An 18,804-nucleotide genomic window follows, 5' to 3' on the forward strand; every position below is an offset into this window, starting at 1 on the left:
TGGTGCCGCAGGGCTGGTAAAATGGAGCACTGAGAATACCTGCAGCTATGCACATTAAGCAGTGCAAATAATAGAAACCAATCTCTCCATGCTGGCTCATGGAACTCTAAAAATTGTCTATGGAAGCTAGCCATCTTTTTGAATATTGGTAGGGCAATGGTTTGTAGCTCTTGGAAGCAGAACAGCAAAATGATGGCACTGTTAGCAGAATGTTCAAAGAGCCCTGCATTCTAAAAAGAAAATACCGAATTTTTCCATGTATGAGACTGTTTTTTTATTCTAAAAATTTTAAACAACTGGGGGTCATCTTATACACGGGTAGTGCAGGGGGGTGGGCAATTGGTGGCAGCTGCGAGCAGGAAATTGTCAGTGGTGATTGGGGGGGGGGTGATCAGTGGCTGCAGCAAGGCCTGCTGGCGATTGGCTGCTGTTGCAGCATTTGGATGTGCTATTGGCTGGGCAGACGATCATTGACTTAGGCGAGGTGTGCAATTAGCAGCGGCGGTCATCAGGCGGGTGAGAGATTGTTGGCAATCCCCCCCCCAAAAAAAAAGCTCAACAACTCTGGGCTCAACAACTCTCATCTCTCCCCCATTTTCTTAATTTGGGATCCCCCAAAATAGGGGTCTTATACACGGGGCGTGTTATACACAGAAAATACGGTATAACCTTCTTATCTTTAAAGTATTTTTAATGAGTAACTTCATGCAAATATATAAAATATAGCATAAAAAAGAGAAAAAACATAAAACAAAACTATGAAAAAATGGAAGAAATAAAGGTGAGATTTTCTCCAATTTTCCAAACTACAGAACTGCTAAATTATGCAAATTTGTTATCCAACTGGTTTTCCTTAATGTGTCAGGCATTCATACGATATACTGTTAAAAACTTAGGCATAGAGTTTTTGGTAACCACATCACTAAAGGTTGAAGCCTGTATAGAATGCTTGCACTGCTGCACTGAACACCTTGCAGAATAAAATAGAGAGTATTTCGGTGATGGAATGATTGAATATTAAAGAGAGGTTGAAAAGGTCATTTAATATTAACATTAAACAAAGTATTTAATTTTTCTCTTCCAGGTGTATCTATGCTGTCTTCAAGCCACCCCGTGTATTTACAAGCCACTGAGTGTTTACCCATGGTATGTCAGCCATATATGGGCAGCAGCAGAAGCGAGGTAAGAGTGAGAGAGGAAGCTGGAGGAAGAGGAAGAGCAGAGAGAGCTACTGACTAACATCAGGCCTCTGGTAGAAGCAGCTGAGTCTAAGAGCCTGTGGTGTGTGTAGGTTTTTCAGTTTTACAAGCCAAGGATCAAAAGAAAAGCAGAATGGTAAGTAGCTGATAACAAATGTCCCCCAATCTCCCCATCCCCTCTTCTTCCAGCCCCCATGCTTGGTGTGTATGTATGTAGCTGTGTTTTTGAGGTCTCATCTGCCTATTCCTCTGTTGACACTGTCATACGAAACCAGGCAGGATTCTTCCACCTGTCTCAATGTGAGATAAGCAAAACACGCCCACTCTAGTCATGTGCCAAAAGAGTGCAAATCAAGTGCTAAGCACACTATGGGACCATAGAAATGAGCAGAGGTCAAAAGGTAGGGCAGCCTTTGCCAACCTGGTGTCCTAATGGGTGTTGTAGCTCCAAGCTTCTGGGGGGCATCAGTCTGGCAAAGACTGCCCTAGAGATATGGTAGGCACTTGTGGTGACGGTTTCCCACCAGTTGATGAAGATCCAAGTATTCATAAGGATTTTTTGGAGCAGCTCTATTGGTATTCCTGGATATCAGTGGTTTTATCTGTTCTAAATATTGATTGTACAATGAAAGGTGGTTTATAAATATTTTAGGCAAAGAAAGTAAAATGGACAAATTCCCTGTAATTTGACTGGGAACTCAGCTACACTGGCAAAGAAAAAGCACTTTATATGTGGTATATATGCATTATAACACGGTGATACCAGATGGCACTGTGGAGTTCTATTTTTGCCAACCCGATTTCTCATACAAAGTACACACCATGTTTAACTGAAAGGCTTCTTTGATGTGTCTAGATCCAGCCTGGGTTCCTTTTGGAGGGAGGGCAGGGTAGAAATTTTGCAAGTAAATACCGGTATGGAGCAAAATCCCCCAAAGTTGTGGATAAATACCCTTGTGGTAAAGATGTCTGCTATCTGTAACCCTGCCTATTTTGTTGAAAGGCGTCTTCCAATTAAGGGCATGTTGCATAAACTTGACACACATGATAGATAATTGGCCAGAGTTGTTACCTGCTGTTTTGAAGTTGCAAACCACGGAATGTTGTAAACACTGAAGCCTTTGAAGTAATTGTGTTTGTCACAGAGAATGAGACTCAGCATGGAGCAATATGCTGGACTAGAATGCAGTACCCAATTCTGACATCAAATTGTCCTGGGCTGGCCCACCTATGAGGCAAGATGAGGCAACTGCCTCAGGCAGCAAGATCCACAGGGGCAGCAGATCCCAATGTAGATCTCACCCCTTCTTCCCTGGCAGGGTGTGTAGGTGTGTGTCATTTTGTGGTTCTCTTTAGGTGCCAAAATGTCTCAGGCTGGCCCTGGTCCTGAATATTCTGCTGATCCTGAGGGAGAGACAAGGAAGGACTCTTATTAATGTTGCCTGATATGAAATGCAGCTTCAAAAAGCTCCCAACTTCCTCATGGCTTCAGGAGGAGAACAGGTTATACTCTAAATACAATCTTCTTTACCAGCTGCAAAGAAAAGCATTCTCAAACAAACTTTTAAACAATTATATAAATATCTGATCTGAGATTGATTTCAGACAGATGGGAAATATCTTCTAGTGTCTGCATTTCCAGACAACAGAAGGATCAGAATTAGCCTTGTACAAACCCCTAAACTCCAGTTCAGTTCATTTAAAAATGTCTCAGATGTGGCCTTTAGCTTCTGAGTACAATTTTTTGGAGGAAGTCACATTTTCTTGTGCAAGATCACTCTGAATGCAAGCAGGAATGGGTTGTTGCAATGTGTCAACACATTATGAAACCTTTAGGTTTAAATACAATTAGCATGAGCCATTAGCGTATAGCTTTTGCAATTAGTAATGAACTCAATGAGTAACAATCAAACCTTATAGGATGTTTTGTAGCAGGAGGGAGGAGCGTAGCTAAACTAACTAGAAAGTCTTGTTCCTGAGAATACAGAGAGGTGTTGTCTTCCATGAATTTTGTTCCTTCTTTGTTACTATTTCAGCAAAGTGTTAATTTTGCTGTGGTTAGCTGAGAACACACTGCTTGAAACCAAGAATATTTTGCTGGTAAGTGATTTGTTTGGTGTTCTGTCTAACCTGATCAAAGTTTTAGAATTTTACTGTCTGGCTGTATGTAGTAAACCTTACTTGGCTGGTGATTTTTTATGTTATATATGAAATATGATTTCTCATTGTGTTGTTAAGAAAGGTTTCACATCCATCTGTTCTGGTTTCTAATTAATGGATAGTTCACAACCACTATAAGATAGCAGTTCACATTTAACTGAACTTTAAATCTGTTTAATGCTAAATGCTCTCAAGCAAGAGACTATGGGAATTGTAGTTCTGGGAGAAATAGGGCAGTGATCTTTAGCAAACAATTTCTACTACCTACAACTAAACCTCTTTCAGCTAGTTTAAATATGTAATGTAGACTTACCATAAATCAACAGTTCAATGAGTACTTCAAAGGAAAAGATGAGACGTTTCGTCCAAGTTACCTCTGCATCTGACATCATACGGTCTGATTCCACACTTATCATGAAACATTTCTTGATATCTCTGAGAATTTTTACAAATCTTCTCTTCTTCCTTTTCCCCTGCTCTTCTTTCAGCTCTTGCCTGCCCTATACCTTAAGGTGCCAGTGGGGGTTACAACATTAAAGCAACATTATTATAAGAAGTTTTATTGATTTTCAATGTATAATCCCAATTACAAAGAGCTCCCATCCCAACTAACAAATAAGGTGGCTCCTAAAAATATACATCTCAGGTGTTGGAAGCCAGGGTAAAGGGGTGTGTCTCCATCATCCTCTGTATAATGAAGACATCCAGCTGTCTCTCTCCTTTTAATCTAATGCAGTTCAAGTGGTAAATGTGCTAAAGAGATGTCTGGTGCCAGGGACTGGATTAGGGCTCATAAACTGAAGCTCAATTTATTAGATGGCTAGGCACGGGTATTGTTGTTAGCTGACTTTATGGGAGTGACTATAGCTCAGTGACAGAGCACAGGCAGAAGGTCTTAGGCTCAGTTCCTAGCATCTCTAGTTAAAAGGATGAGGTGTGTTGCTCAAGTACTGTACATCTCCCACGAATCCTTGCCTTTGGCCATGTTGGCTGGAGCTGATGGGAGTTCATCAACATCTGCGAGGGGCACAGGTTCCCCAGTCAGGCCAGACAGATGAACAAATAGTCTAAGACAACTTCCTGTATTGCTGATCAATGAGGTGGGGTTTCCTCTTCTGGACGGTGTTGTATTTCCCCTTAAAAATCAAGTTTGCAATTGGGAAGGACTGTTGGATCTCTCCATTACCTGGGAAGTCCAGGTGGTATCTGTGGCATGAAGAGCTAGCATTGTTCGCAGGGCACACATGGTTACAGCAGTCAGAATCCCTCCTCCTCCTATTCCTTAAGTCACCAACAGAGAGAGCAACAGTTTAAAACAAGGATGGATGACCCCTGTTGCTCTGGAAGTTGTTGGACTCCTATTTGCCCCTGGGAGTTGAAGTCTAGCAACATTGGAAAGGCTACAGCAGGCTTCCTCAACCTCAGCCCTCCAGATGTTTTTGGCCTACAACTCCCATGATCCCTAGCTAGCAGGACCAGTGGTCAGGGATGATGGGAATTGTAGTCTCAAAACATCTGGAGGGCCGAAGTTGAGGAAGCCTGGGCTACAGATACACTGCTCCTGGCTTAAAGGAGGAAGCAGCAAAATTAGAGGCACCTGCCACTACATGGTAAATGCCAGCTCCCCTCCAAAAAAACCTCCCAAATTCATCCCCTAGCCCTCACAATTTGGGAGAGGGTAGTCAAAATGACACTCCACATAAGGCAAACCATTTTTAAAAAGAAATGTTCAATGGAACCCATGTTGTAAATGGGCCTGTCTTTTTGAAAACTACGGCTGCAATTGGTGCCAGAATACAGCCACAGGAGTAGTAAACAGCGTTTCTGTGCACTCTGGCCTCCACCACAGTGTTTCGTTGCACCAGAAGTGGTTTAGTCATGCTGACCACATGACTGTCTGTGGACAGCAAGATGAGCACCACATCCTTTAGTCGCCTTTGACTGGACTTAACCTTCCAGGGGTCCTTTACCTTACAGGAGTAGTGACTGGAAATGGCCAGTCAAAACATGCCTCCTCAGCTTTACTGGCTTTCTAGGTTTCTGGACACAATTCAAAGAGCTGATTATAATATTTAAAGCCATGCACAGCCTGGGGCCTGGGACTAAAAGGACCCACAAACCAGTCTCCTGGATGTTAAGGTCTGCATCCATAGCTCTTCTCTGGATACTCCACCTGCGAAAGCTTAGGCTTAAGCTACAGTCCTCACAAGTTTTTTGAGGAAGTCATGCACTTTAAATGTGCTTTAAATGAATGCTGTGGACCACAGTTTTTCTTTTAAAATGTTTTCCATTTGAGTTCCAGCAAGTTCTGGCTGGGAAAAAGCCCTGGTAATAAGGCACCTCTCAGGTAGGCACCATTGCTATTCTAAGAGAACGAGGATGGTGTTCATGGTGACTTCTGGCACCTCTTTCTCTGGAAAAAGAGCATTGCCTACTATACTTTCTCTTAGGAGCACATCTCTGATAACCACTCTTCCCAATTTCCCCATATGATCTGGACATGAATATGTGGTAGCAGTAGAGTCAGAAGATATATTTGCATACCATCTCCTAAGGCACTGAAAACAGGAAATAAATTCAGTATCATTGTAACAGCTAATAACTAGGCACCTCCCAGACTTTCCCTGTAAAAGAGACATGCAATAACGTGCTGCCCTTATGTGTCATTTTATCCAGTTCTCAACATTTGGCGTGTTAGGAAGACTAGATGCAAACCAAACCACAATCTCCTGCCACCCCATTTGAGTTTTCTCCTTTGATATCTCCTAAGGTATTTTGTGTCTAAGAAGGGATATAAAGCTATTATTGGCTGGCTGTACATGAAGTGGTGTGCATTAATGCTAATCCAATGTCTGGGAGTTCTTAGAGTTGCTATCTCAGTGGTTCCGTAATGTAATGAGATTTTCTTCACTTAAATTTGAATCGATACTCCTGATATTGTCAGCTGACTTGTCTCCTGAGGCTCAGACCTCAAGAGTCTTGGGCACTAAATAGCAGTGGGGACTTGTCCGTAGGAAAAAAATGGTCAGTGCCCCATGACCACTGGTAGACTGTGGCCAATCTTGCAGAGCCTGAGCCCACTCCTTCTCTCCTCTTCCTCCGCACTATCAGCATTCACTTTCCATTGTCTGTCTTCTTGCTTGGAGTCTGCGTCACTGTGGTGTGACTCCACGCCCATAGCACCAGAAAAAAGAACACATTTCCCCCAAACAATCCCCATTGAAAATGGCTTTCTGGAAAGGCAAGGACACTTACCAACTTTTCCTTGTGACTGGCAACACCTAGCCAGTTATTTGCATACAATCAGCCTCAAGCACTGTAACTGCTGGTTCCCATGAGCCAGTTTTAGACTGCCACTGAAAATCAACAGGGATGGCAGTGGAGAGCACTCAGAGCCAGGCCAGCAGCAGTTGCTAGATAGCTTCAGTCTCTCTCCCCCCACCCCACCCCACCCCTGCTCTCATGCCCTGCGCTCCCAATGATAGCAAAATCACAACAGTCTTGCCCACTCAGATCATGCTGAACTGAAACTGCACCAGCTGCTGTGAGTCAGGTGGTTGCCTACAACAGCTGATCTCAGATTACTCGACACAGAGTTATGATTTGTTACACCCAACTCAGGATGCACAGTGACATCCTGCATGAGATACACACCCAGTTATCCCTGCTCTAGCAAATAATTATTCCTTGGCCATTCACAGTTCTCTCTTTTCTTTCAGGAAGTTCATCTCTGAAATAGTAAGACCAACCGAATAGCACTTACTTAGAGTGACCAAAGAGACAATTATACATAGTAACATCACAGGTTAGTTGATTATTTTTTTTTCTATGCCTATGTTGTTTTCTTTTGGTAGTGGTTTTACTATAAGCATATGGCTGTTATTTTACTTCCCTGTGAGGAATTTAAGGCTCATTGATTGGATTCAAATAAATAGTTTCCGACAATAACATTTTTTCGGGCACCATAGAGTGGGGATTGAATAGCAGTATGTTGTGTGAAGCAGGTGTATGTTGGATTCACAGTCAACACTTGCTGAAGAAACTGTAGCCTACCATGTCTAACAAACCACAGAAACCTTAATGCACTGGGCCTCTTCAGTCTGTGACCATTTGATTCCATAGTCAAAAGCCAGTAAAAAAGAAAGTCTGAATCTGCCTACTATCAAATTGATAAGGCACCAGAAGTTTGAACAAAGAGAAATGTAGAAATAAATTATTCAAAATGTTCTAAGTCAGACTTTACCAACCTGGAGCCTTCCAGATGGTGTTGGACTACAACTCCCACCAGCTCCAGCCAGCACAGCCTGATGGGATTTGTAGGTAACAATATCTGGAGAGCACCAGGTTGTCAGAGGCTGGTCTGGGTCTTTAATATAATTCAATACAATGTTGAGCCAAAAAAAAATATGTTTTTTTTTATTTTCCACTTTGTGCCTTTGATGAAATAGGCTTTTGGCTATGAAAGGTTAGCAATCCACATGTTGCTTCAATGATAAGCAGTGTCCTCTTTTTAAAATAATGCAGTGTAGGCAGAGATTATTTTTCACTCTCTACTTCTATAAGAGCTATAAGCCTAAATTAACTATTATTAAACTTCAAACTATTTTTAATTAAGCTATTATCGCTAACTTAATTAATGATAATGCTTAGATATTACTACTAATTACTAGGCACACAGGAAGCTGACATATTCTGAGTCAGACCGCTGATCCCACTGGATCAGTACTGTCTACAGCAGGCTTCCTCAAACTCAGCCCTCCAGATGTTTTGAGACTACAGTTCCCATCATCCCTGACCACTGGTCCTGCTAGCTAGGGATCATGGGAGTTGTAGGCCGAAAATATCTGGAGGGCCAAGTTTGAGGAAGCCTGGTCTACAGTAACTGGTAGTGACTTCCCAGGATTTCAGTAAGAGAACATTTCCAGCCCTTCTTGGAGATGCCAAGGATTGAAACTGGCACCTTCTGTGTGTAAAACTGTGACTCTACCACTGAGCTACTTACGTTTCATGTAAATAAGATAATGCAATTCCCTGTCCCTTTCTCGGTGGAATTGCAATACTTGATACGCTGCTTCAACCGATATCACCTAACCACTTGATCTGCTGTGCATCGACTTCATTCATGATGTATTTGTTAGACAAATATATTATAATTACTATTCATGCATTTCAAGCTTAATTGTGTCTTGTTAGCAATGTATGTATCAGAGAAGCCAAGGCACACCCAGGCTTCTCCCCCCCCCCCCCCGCCCTTTCTCATGGTATGTTGCCTATAGCAGCATTCTTTCAAACCTGTAGGATTCCTATGTGAAATCAAGAAATATTATAAAATACAAGTGCAGAGAACTGATGTTGCAGGTATATATAGTTCTCACAGCTATTTGGGCCTTTTTTGTTTCACTGGGCTGGAAACGAGCAAGTAGATTCCAGTGGCTTAGGAAAAGCATAATGATTAAAATGAATTCCATTTCTGAAGCTCAGCACAATTCACAGCAACTCATCCAAGCATAAAGCCATTTCATTGGCTCCTCTTCTTCACTGCAGGCCACTTGTCAGATCAAGCTATTTTTTATATATATATAAAAAGAGGCTCGTCTGGAGTCTATTTTCATTACTTCAATAAAGAGCTGTGAGGCTCAGAAATGAAGGAAATGCAGGACAGTCCTGTAGAATAAGAAATATCCCTTCAAATGTGAGACAGTTGATCACTCTAGGGCCAACAGTCAGGCTGTGTTCCAGTGAGGGAAAATAACCCCAAAATTATCTGAACAAACTGAATGATGTGAATTTCCAGGTGGTTCCAGCATCACTGAAATGGTACATGAGGACAGTTTGTAAGCTTGTCGTCATTACATGGTTTTGATTATTTGTGTTGTTACCCCGCTTGTTGACCGCTTCTAAAGTCACTGCCGCACCAATTCTAAGGATTGACAGTAGGGAACCAGCCTCTAGCCATTTGTTTGTCTGCTGAAAGCATTTCTGTCTCCATCATTCAGAATAAATCTTTCAAGGCAGATAACAAGAAGAATGGCAAAATATGGAACAGAGTAAAATATTGAAACAATGCATGATAAACTATTGAAAGAAAACCATACAATGCTATGCTAGAAAACTAAAAGTAAAAATAGTGAAAGAAGAGGTAGTTCATAATTAATTAAATTGGGGGAGGGGGTCAATTGTTGGACTCCAACTCCCATCAGCCTACTGACCAGAAGACAGGGATGAGGGAAGTTGTAGCGCAACAGCATCTGAAATCCCAGAAACAAACTGGAAGGGAGTGAAGCTATTTTAATACCGGTGAAGTGCTCTGACCAGTTGGTTTTGGCTAATTTTCTGGTGGCTACCATATGTTGAAATGAAGTTTCTGAGTAGTCTTCAGCTCATTACAGGTTCTTCAGCACTTCTTCTACCTCACTTGATGATGGCATCCCATATTGATGGCATCACATGCCAAATCCCTGAGCGACCTTTCTGAGTAGTTGCATGTAGCATGAGATGCAGCATAGAGCTCTATGGGACCTCCTGGCCCTAAAGCTGTGGGGAAGAGGAAACATTATCCAGCATTATCTTCTGAAACCAATCAGTCGGGTAGGGACAGAAATGCCACAGCATGATGCCCCCAAATCCCAACATAGATAATGTAGATGAACACCATGGTCGATGGCAAAAAGTGCCACTGAAAGCTCCAGGATAAGTCATGTGACCAGAATGCCACTATAACATCCTGTTTTGTGACTTTGCATTGCTATAGCTGACAATAAAACCTGTTCCTCAGAAATATGCTCTCATTGCAAGTCATGTGACTGCTTCATGTGTTTCTCTTGTATCATTCATGCAATCTTAGGTACTCACAAATGTCTCAATGTGTTACCAGGATTTCAAAGGCGGAATTGGTACCGGTTGTGCGTGTGTGTGTTTCCAAAAGGTTGTGCTGTGTCCTGGATTTTAGGCAAGCCAGTTGGAAAACCATAACAACTTTCAGGGTGTCCTATTTTTTACTTTTTGAAATATGGCAACCCTACTATGTGTTAACTGGGCGTACTCCCTGTTAAGCATGCTTAGAATTGCAGCCTTACTGCAGTAAATAAAATGTCATGTCACATGACTCATGCGTGAAGCAGTTCTTTCTCAAGGAACTCTCAGGTTTTCTTATTTGCTTTCCCCACCTTATTTTTTAACCAGATTTACAATCTCTTTCTCCATCTCTTTTAAACAGACACAACAATGAGTAACTCAAATTCTGCTGATTTAGTTCATACAGGAGGAAAACAAGGTAATGAAAAGATGGGGAGACTAAGCCTGGGGGCACATTATTGGCTTAAAAGACAACTGGGCAACCAAGTATAATATATTTTTGTGTGCTTGGCTGTACTAAAGCGACATTTTTCAGAAGGCAGACATCCATGTGTTTTGTTTCAGCTTATTCTTCTGTAATATTTTGAGTCAAACGCATAAAATAGTTGGATACCAAAGTCTGCATGTTCACATCCTGATTTTGGGCTTGGAATGGGATATGTGAATTGGTGAGATCTCTCTTTCAGTTTTAACAGTACCACTGTCTGTAATTTAGCCTTTCCTGATTAAGGTAAATTTTATTTTTATGGAAATTACTCTCTGATTAGATTATTCTTATTCTAATTATTAGTATTCACCTTCTATAGAATTGTCTCAAGGCAATGTACAATAAAAACACTATCTGCTTATACTGAACACTCATTTTAAAATGGGTAGCTATGGCTATCAGTACTAACACTGAGGGCCTTCTCGGTAGTGGCACCCGCACTGTGGAATGTCCTCCCATCAGATGTCAAGGAAATAAACAACTATGTGACTTTTAGAAGACACCTGAAGGCATCCCTGTTTAGGGAAGTTTTTAATGTTTGATGTTTTATCACTTTATTATTATTATTATTATTATTATTATTATTTTGTTGGGAGCTGCCCAGAGTGGCTAGGGAAACCCAGCCAGATGGGCAGCATATGTATAAACAAACAAACAAATAAACAAATTATTATTATTATTATTATTATTATTATTATTATTATTATTACTACAGTATGTAAGGCTAACTCTGTTTAGATATGTAAATAATACATGAATAGATATGTAAATAATCTAATACATGTTTAGACATGTAAATAATACATGTAAATAATACTGATGGCTTTACCATCAGTAGTACATCAAGAAAATCTTCGATGTTTTTCCTCGTATACTTTGAACAGGTGGGAAACCAAAACGAGGCAAGAAATTAAAACCGCAAAAAGAAAATGAGGGTGAAAGTTCTTCTGAGGAGCTTAGAACAGAGAGTCCATCACAAGGTAACTCCAAAAGATTGTATGATGCTTTGTCTGTGTGCAGGGAGAACAGATCTTCACTTGGGAGCTAGCACTTGCAAATCAATATTCAGATAAACCCAGCAGCCAAGTTCAGGCTAGTGCTGAGCTGAAACAGGGTGGACCTTCGCAAACCTTTCTCTCACCCACTCATTCTGCACAAAACCTGCAGAATGCCCCCTCTGAGATATGGCTGCCACTGAGGAACTTTTGGCATCAGCTGTAGACCCATCTACAGTATTTCATCTATTTCCGCCCTGGGTTTTTTTTTGAGAGAGAGAACGGGTAGGATATGAATTCAATAAATCAGTAACAATAAATGCACAGGACTTTGTAATGCCTTGTCAAGTTTTGTTGTTGCCTTTCACTATGTTAGTATTTGTTTGTAGATGCTGTGTCAAATTATTAAAGATATGGGAATGATAACCTGCCTTTCAGTTGAAAAGGGCACAAAAAGAAAAATTAAACCACAAAAACAAACTATAACAGGAGTTTCTATATTTTGACAGCAACATAAGCTGGAAAGTTTTACCTTAACCATGCTTTTATCTGTTCTATATTTGTGCACTATTTTAGATTCACCCAGAGAAGTCGTTCCATATGGTGAATCAGGTAAGTTGACTAAAATCCAGGCGGAGAGTCCAGGGAGGGGAGAGCGGGGAGGTAAGTGAGGTGGAGCTGGGGCTTGGTGCCTGCGCGCTTACAGCCCCCTTCAGAGGCACTTGGACCCTGTTCCGCTCTGCAGCACCAGGTCCAAAGAATGAGGCGGGGGCGGGGAGAAGGCGGGGGAAAAGCCGCCGCAAAGAGCTGTGTGAGAACTTACAGTGGTACAGTTTTGTAATTTAGGCTCAAGGCTCAATGCAGCAACATCCCCGAAATCTGCCCCGAAGTCCTGCCTTGTAACCTCTCCACCCCCCTTGCCACTGTCTGTGTGTGTGCTTCAATGCTTTAATCTGGAAACGGTGTTGTTTTTTTCCTGTCAGCTGGAGATTGTCTATTGTGATTGGTCCTTTTTCAACTGGCTGCATCACTGGCTGTTACTGATTGGTTGTAACAGCTTTTGTTGTTGTTCTGTATTTTTTTCGGCGCTTTGGCTGACAAAAGCTGTTTTTGGTGCTGCGTGCTAGTTCCAGCGAAGGTATTATTTGTCATTTATTACCGATCTGCCCCTCCTTTAAAAAAGCGCAGAGGCCCCCTAGAAAAAACTCACTAAATATTGGGAGTCCCGCTAAAAAAAGCTTAACAACTTTGGGGAGCCCCTCTAAAAAAACTAAATTTGGGGGCGCTGGGCGGATCTTTGCACCAAGGTGCTGTATATGCTAACGATGGCCCTGGACTTTTTCTTCTCTTTCTTTGCTTCTCTTCTGGGCCAAATTGACATGCCTCTCTCTCCTGGGAGAGACACATGTATCGGTAAACCCTATTTGCTGCCACAAAATGTATGAATTCTTCCTTAAACAAAAGGCTCCACATGGAAAGAAATGGGTTATATCGAGCTTGAACAAAGCAGCTAGAATTTTCTAGCTTTGGGATGTTTCAAGACAAGTCTTCATTGCTCCCTCTAGTGGTAGCTTCACTCAACGGCTTCTGTGCATGGGTTTTATTGTTGTGAACCACCTGACCTTAGGATGAAGGGTGGCATACAAATTTAATAAAATAAGTAAAAATAAATAAAACAATACTGTTATTTGGGTTGATGAGTTGCAGTCAGAAAAGCATGGTGAGCAAGGCAAGGAGCTGTTACAATACACAGAGGTTTATTTTTGGCCAGGTAGGAAGAATCTTCATATATATCCACTTCCTAGTATTGTAATGTGGTTTGTTTCTGGTTTGTTTTGCAAAAGGAGATGCTTGTTTGCTTTGGTCCCCTCCAGACGACCTGTTTATTGAACATTCATTTTGATTTGTTTCTACAAAGATAGATTAGGTAATGTCATCTGTTTGCTGAGCATTTACTCTGATTTGTTTGCAGGGAGATTTATACACCATTGTATTAAGTAATTATCCCATGTTTTCCAATGCATTTCCCTATCACTTTTATTTTAGCAAAAAAAAATCCATTTTTTGGTGGGAAGGAGGAGGAGGAGGAGGCAGGCTTGTTGCACAAGATTGCCAGATTAACTTTAATTGCACAACCTGAATTTGTCACTATGTGACTGAATCCCACCTCAAAATTGTGAAAGTCTGAAAGCACCATTTATATCAGTCTGTGTTATTTTTCAGAAGTTGTGTGCAGAGACGGGGAACCTGCAACTGGTAAATATAAATTGCAGATTATGTTGTTCTTTTTTATTCATGCCTTTTAAGTCTCATACAAGTACCATGTTATCTGCCTGGGCTATGAAAGCTTCAACATTGCATGATCTGCCATATCATACAAACTTACAATCATGGAATGGTCCAACCCCCTGCAATGCAGAAATCTCAACTAAAAACACCCATGACAGATGACCATCCAACCTCTGCTTAAAAACCTAAAAGGAAGGAGAATGTTTGCTTTTACTTACAAAGTGTTCTAAGATATTTTGTGAAATAGATTTGTATTTTAAAGCATTTTGGGCCACTCAGTGGCAGATTTCCTAAAACAAAACAAAAACAAAAAACAGAGCATATTGATCCAATTTTCAAACTAGTCCTTGCTTGTGACCACAGGTGCAGCTCGGTATTTGGCTTCCTACGCCCACCCCTCAATACTGTGGGGTCTGAGCCCCCTGTTAAACAATATAGAGGGCTCAGCCCATAGGAGTTGGCGCCTATGCTGGGTGGGCAGGAGACAGGCAGAACTGGCCAGGCGGAAGACCCCCAGGGCACAGGGCCTGCAACAGTTGACCCTATTCCCTGCTCCCAGGGATAGCCTTTTAAGAAATGCTGCCTTTGATGACTACCTCCACTGTCGGAAGCAGTGAAACTGAATTGCTGGGAATCACAGGTGGGGAGGTTGCTTTTATGCTCAGGTGTGCTTGCAAGCCTCCCTTAGGCATCTGGCTGGCCAGTGTGAGAGCAGAGTGTTGTATAGGATGGGCCTTATTTTGTCCTTAGGTATTGCAAAATGCCCTGAGGTCCATTGACCAATGCACCAAGTAGAGAAATAGCAACAACAATAATAAAGAATAGAATTCAGTGGCTAATATGATGTGGCTCAGCTTCAGTTTGTGTACCTGGGATTGACTTTTACTTTAACTATAATTTCATTTCCCATAGCATATGAAAATGTTCCCTGCCACCCACCTCGCCACCCAAGATGGTGGCTACCAGGCATACGAAAAGATGGTAAGTTTTACTGACCCTCAGACTCAGGCTGTGGGCACATTACCATTTACTCTGGCTCCAATGCACTCCTGCCCCTGAGTACACGTGATATTAGCCAGAATCCATATGTATGTTGTGGTTTCTTGAGTAATGCTGCTGTTTCATGTGTTTTCCCTCAGACATGTGTTTCCATCCTATTTGAAAATGTAAGCCATGGTTAAGCTGAGACGTGTATGTTTCAGACATCCATTGTGCATGCACAACTCTGTTGAATAGGACTTGGCAGCAAGGTTGCAGGCACAGAGAAACAAATCAGGTCATAGCACGTACAGCACTTTAGAATGCAACTTGAAATGCACGAGGGGAAAAGCCTCTCTGTGTTTTCAAGCCATTAACATGCACATGCCCTTAATTGCAAAACTGCTCAGTGTGAACCAGAAGTTCTCGCGTGTGCAGGTGCCTGATAAAAATGCTAGAATTCATTCCTAGAATTGTGAATAAACAGTGTAGTGGTGGTTTAATTATGGATGTTTAGATTCTAATACTTGTGTAATTGGTTTACACACTTGCAAACAGCTTCAAAGACCATTTTGTCATTAAATAGTATATAAGTAAATAAATACTGCATGTGAGCACATGAAGGACAGAGTGCCTTTTCCACAACATTGCATAATCATAGACTTCACGTCTTGGACTTCCATATATAAAGTTCCTAGTAATTAATCAGTAAACTTAATTGCTGATTCTTGGCGTTTTTAGCTGTGTGGGAATAAAGCATAGTTCCATATTTTAAATAATGTATATGGCTAAGAGGGTTGCTGACTTAAGTTCTTCACCTGAGTTGATGCCTCTGGAAAGTATACATAAATTATATATATGTACAGTGCAGTTAGTGAAAGTACTGGCTGTTGGTCTAAAGTATGTGAGTAGTCATCACCTTACCCCCCTCCAGAAACATATGTGTTCCAAAAGGACACAACCTTCACTAGTAGAAGAAAATTTCAAATTGCAGCCAATAGGGGCATTAAGTTTGATTTTGTGATATCCTTTAAGAACTGTCTCTTCTCTCTCATTTCAGATGAATTCTTCCATTTTGTCATTCTTTGTTTTGCCATTGGAACCTTGTTGGTTTGCTATTACAGATATAAAGGTACATCAAAACTGGAATGCACTGCTTTCATTTGGGTAACACAGAACATAATGTAATACAAACATATATATGTATATTTTTAGACTGGACAGTTTCCCTCGGTATTGGTTTGATGACCTTCGCAGGTTTAGAAACAACTGGAATATATTTCGGTCTAGGTAAGTGTTTCGCATGCACCACTTGAGACAGCGAAATAAGCTGCTTCGTATTTATACCTAGGTATAAACTTTAAAATATATCAACATTCATTTGATGTTTATATTACAGTTTGAGTTGTAGTGGAGCTATTAGCTTGTCCAGTTTTCTTTGCTTTGCATATAACCATTTGTCTTTCATTTCCCTAATAGTGCACCGCATTAGAAGTATCCTGGAAAGTTTTATCCCCCTGCTTCAGAGCGTCAGGACACCTGGTAATACCTACTGCCCTCTTGATGTGTCTTTATATACCCCTGTGGAATCATTTGGGTACAGCACATAGATAATAGTTGTAGTTTTGCCATTTTTTAACAGAAAAACTCTATTCATCCCAGGAAAAAGGGCTCAGGATTAAGAGATTGTGTGTCAGCTCCAAAGATTGTCATGGTTCCAGGTTTTGAGGGGAGACCCATGTAAACTTCCCTGAGGGTCCTTAGAGACAGAGTACTAAAAGCACAGACTTCTTCGTGCTTTTAACCAGCAGGCTTGTGCCTATTGGGACTGCCTCTCTCTAAAATCCCTGCTTCTTTCAAACTTCTAAATTAAATGCTCATGAAAGTGACATCGAAGTGCTATCTTTTCTGACCCACAGATCAATGTGCAGTATTTTGAAATAATCATACTGACGAGTTTCTCTCTCTCCCTTTGTCATTGTGTAGGTTTGAAAAAGATTAACTAAATCGGAGGTGTCAACAGAGCTGGGTGGATCCTGTTAATATTGACAAGATGTTTACAGGGCTATTACAGCCAATGTAAAATAACATGTTAACTATACAAATGTGAAATTTCCACAGTTGGAGAAAAGAATCATGCTTACAGTGAATCCTTTGCTTCCTTGGTGTATGTTGTGCCACATGAGAGATCTATTCCCAGCCTTTTTGTATTCATTGGGTCTGTGGCTGTATGCTGCAACCCCACTTTGTGAAGGAATATCAGCTATTTCCACTTTGTCTTGTATTCTACCATGCACCAAGTCTCACCAACACTGAACATTGCTGCTCTTATCTATGGCTGAAATCGCCTTCAGCACAGAGGACTGTGTATAGATAGCCCACGGCTACGTCATGGGAAGTTCTTTACATATTCCGTGAGCCAGCTCATATGATGAGTAGTATGTGAAATAGCTTCAAGACACGTTTCTCAAGTCATTTGTGATTGTGTGGGAAAAGCTAGTTCACATGGTAATCACTGTGCATGACCACAGCTGGCCTGTGGAACAACTTGGAAGTGGCCTCCATGTGGCAGCCATGAGCCATTACTGTGGGACAGCTTCTATTCATTGTGGTGGAACTTCTACAGATGTCCTTGGCTGGTTCTTGCTCTTTGTTGTCCTGTCATCTATTTGCTTATGCAGCAACACTGCAAGGCTTGCCATTGTCACAGGAACGATACCCCATTTCTCACTAACACATGGGATACGCTTTAGAAAAAAGTTATGCTACATAATGCAAGCAATGGGCAATCCTAATGCCCGTATCTTGAGCATTATTTCAAAGATGTAATTTTGCATGCAGTATTTCTCCATCTCTTCAAAGAGCAGCCTTCCGTTGCTTCTGCCTTTATCTGGATCATGGGGCATCAAGCACAATGCTATGCATTACATTCAGGTGAGAAATTTTACTGTACCTTTATCAGGATACTGTTTGTTTTGGTAAGGCATGGTAAGATAAGGTAACGAAAAGGCTGGGCAGTGTAAATGTATAGTAGGGAACAAAGTCTTTATTGTTTGATGAAAGTAGTAAGAACTCTGATGTGAACAAACCTGATTTGCTTTAGTTCATTAATGTTTAATACCTTTGGGCAGGTCTTATTTTCTCTCTTAGCCATTTGACCAAGAATTCAGCTTCAATACCACTTCCAATCTTCAATCTTGGCAACTTCAAATTTTAAAAAACTTGCTTTTGGGGGGTGGGGAGGAACTGTGGCAAGGAATTTTCTGAAAAGTGAATACAAGCTCAAATGGTAAAGTAAACTTGGAAGATCTGGTAATATTGGTACTTCCAGTTTGTAAAAAACACACACACAAAATGTAGCTGAAACTCATAAACCCATTGTTTTGAAATATTCCTACTAAATCTGGGGAAATATTTTGAAATGCCCTGTATCAAAAGCATAGGGGAACAGCAAGTATTTTTAAAATTAGGAGGTGGGAGGAAGTTCCTAACATTCTTCTTAACTGTATTAATGTAATGCAGCTATTTCACTAATAACAATTTATGCTTAACTAAAAATATCTGTCAAAAGAACAATGGCTTAAATGACTGGAATTTATGTCACCTTTCCTTCATTTCATGCTGGCCTGAATGATGTCTGAGTTGTGTCCTTTAAAAAATGCATTGATGCTGTGTCGTTACATTGATATACATATGAAAGGCTACTGTTGATGTTGACAAGCTACAGATTTTCCGTTTTGTTATTTGTGCGTGGTCCTACCTCTGTATCATAACTTAATTTAGAATCACAAAAGTCCAGTTGAGAAGTAAGGATTGCTGTAGATGCAGAGGATCAGTGTAT

General features: G+C 41.0%; 1 protein-coding gene and 1 long non-coding RNA gene across 4 annotated transcripts in view; one reads left to right on the forward strand and one right to left on the reverse strand.

The window, feature by feature from the left end:
- Positions 1 to 18,804, reverse strand: part of LOC307209744 — a 107,890-nt gene that overhangs the window by 436 nt on the left and 88,650 nt on the right. The window lies entirely within an intron of this gene.
- TMEM40 (transmembrane protein 40) lies at positions 1,085 to 18,557 on the forward strand. 3 transcript variants are annotated; one of them, XM_079965106.1, is made up of 12 exons: positions 1,085 to 1,335; positions 3,236 to 3,299; positions 7,079 to 7,164; positions 10,576 to 10,632; positions 11,586 to 11,681; positions 12,273 to 12,308; positions 13,920 to 13,952; positions 14,898 to 14,966; positions 16,024 to 16,095; positions 16,179 to 16,253; positions 16,443 to 16,505; positions 16,950 to 18,557. In XM_079965106.1, the coding sequence occupies exons 4-12, from the start codon at positions 10,584 to 10,586 to the stop codon at positions 16,967 to 16,969; spliced, it is 513 nt and encodes a 170-aa protein (XP_079821232.1). In that variant the 5' UTR covers positions 1,085 to 1,335; positions 3,236 to 3,299; positions 7,079 to 7,164; positions 10,576 to 10,583; the 3' UTR covers positions 16,970 to 18,557. The 3 variants fall into 3 exon arrangements, with proteins under 3 accessions (XP_079821232.1, XP_079821231.1, XP_079821233.1); XM_079965105.1 differs by lacking the exon at positions 1,085 to 1,335 and having other exon boundaries at positions 3,143 to 3,299; XM_079965107.1 differs by lacking the exons at positions 1,085 to 1,335; positions 7,079 to 7,164 and having other exon boundaries at positions 3,156 to 3,299.

The sequence above is a fragment of the Podarcis cretensis genome (assembly GCF_951804945.1).
Source record: "Podarcis cretensis genome assembly, chromosome: 2".
Lineage (NCBI taxonomy): Eukaryota > Metazoa > Chordata > Lepidosauria > Squamata > Lacertidae > Podarcis > Podarcis cretensis.

Bases quoted from the DNA above. Each gene is read 5' to 3' on its own strand.
- TMEM40 (XM_079965106.1), top strand. From the start codon at position 10,584: ATGAGTAACTCAAATTCTGCTGATTTAGTTCATACAGGAGGAAAACAA. The intron at 11,682-12,272 runs GTAACTCCAAAA...GCACTATTTTAG, and splicing joins AACAGAGAGTCCATCACAAG to ATTCACCCAGAGAAGTCGTT. The intron at 16,254-16,442 runs GTAAGTGTTTCG...TTTCCCTAATAG, and splicing joins TGGAATATATTTCGGTCTAG to TGCACCGCATTAGAAGTATC.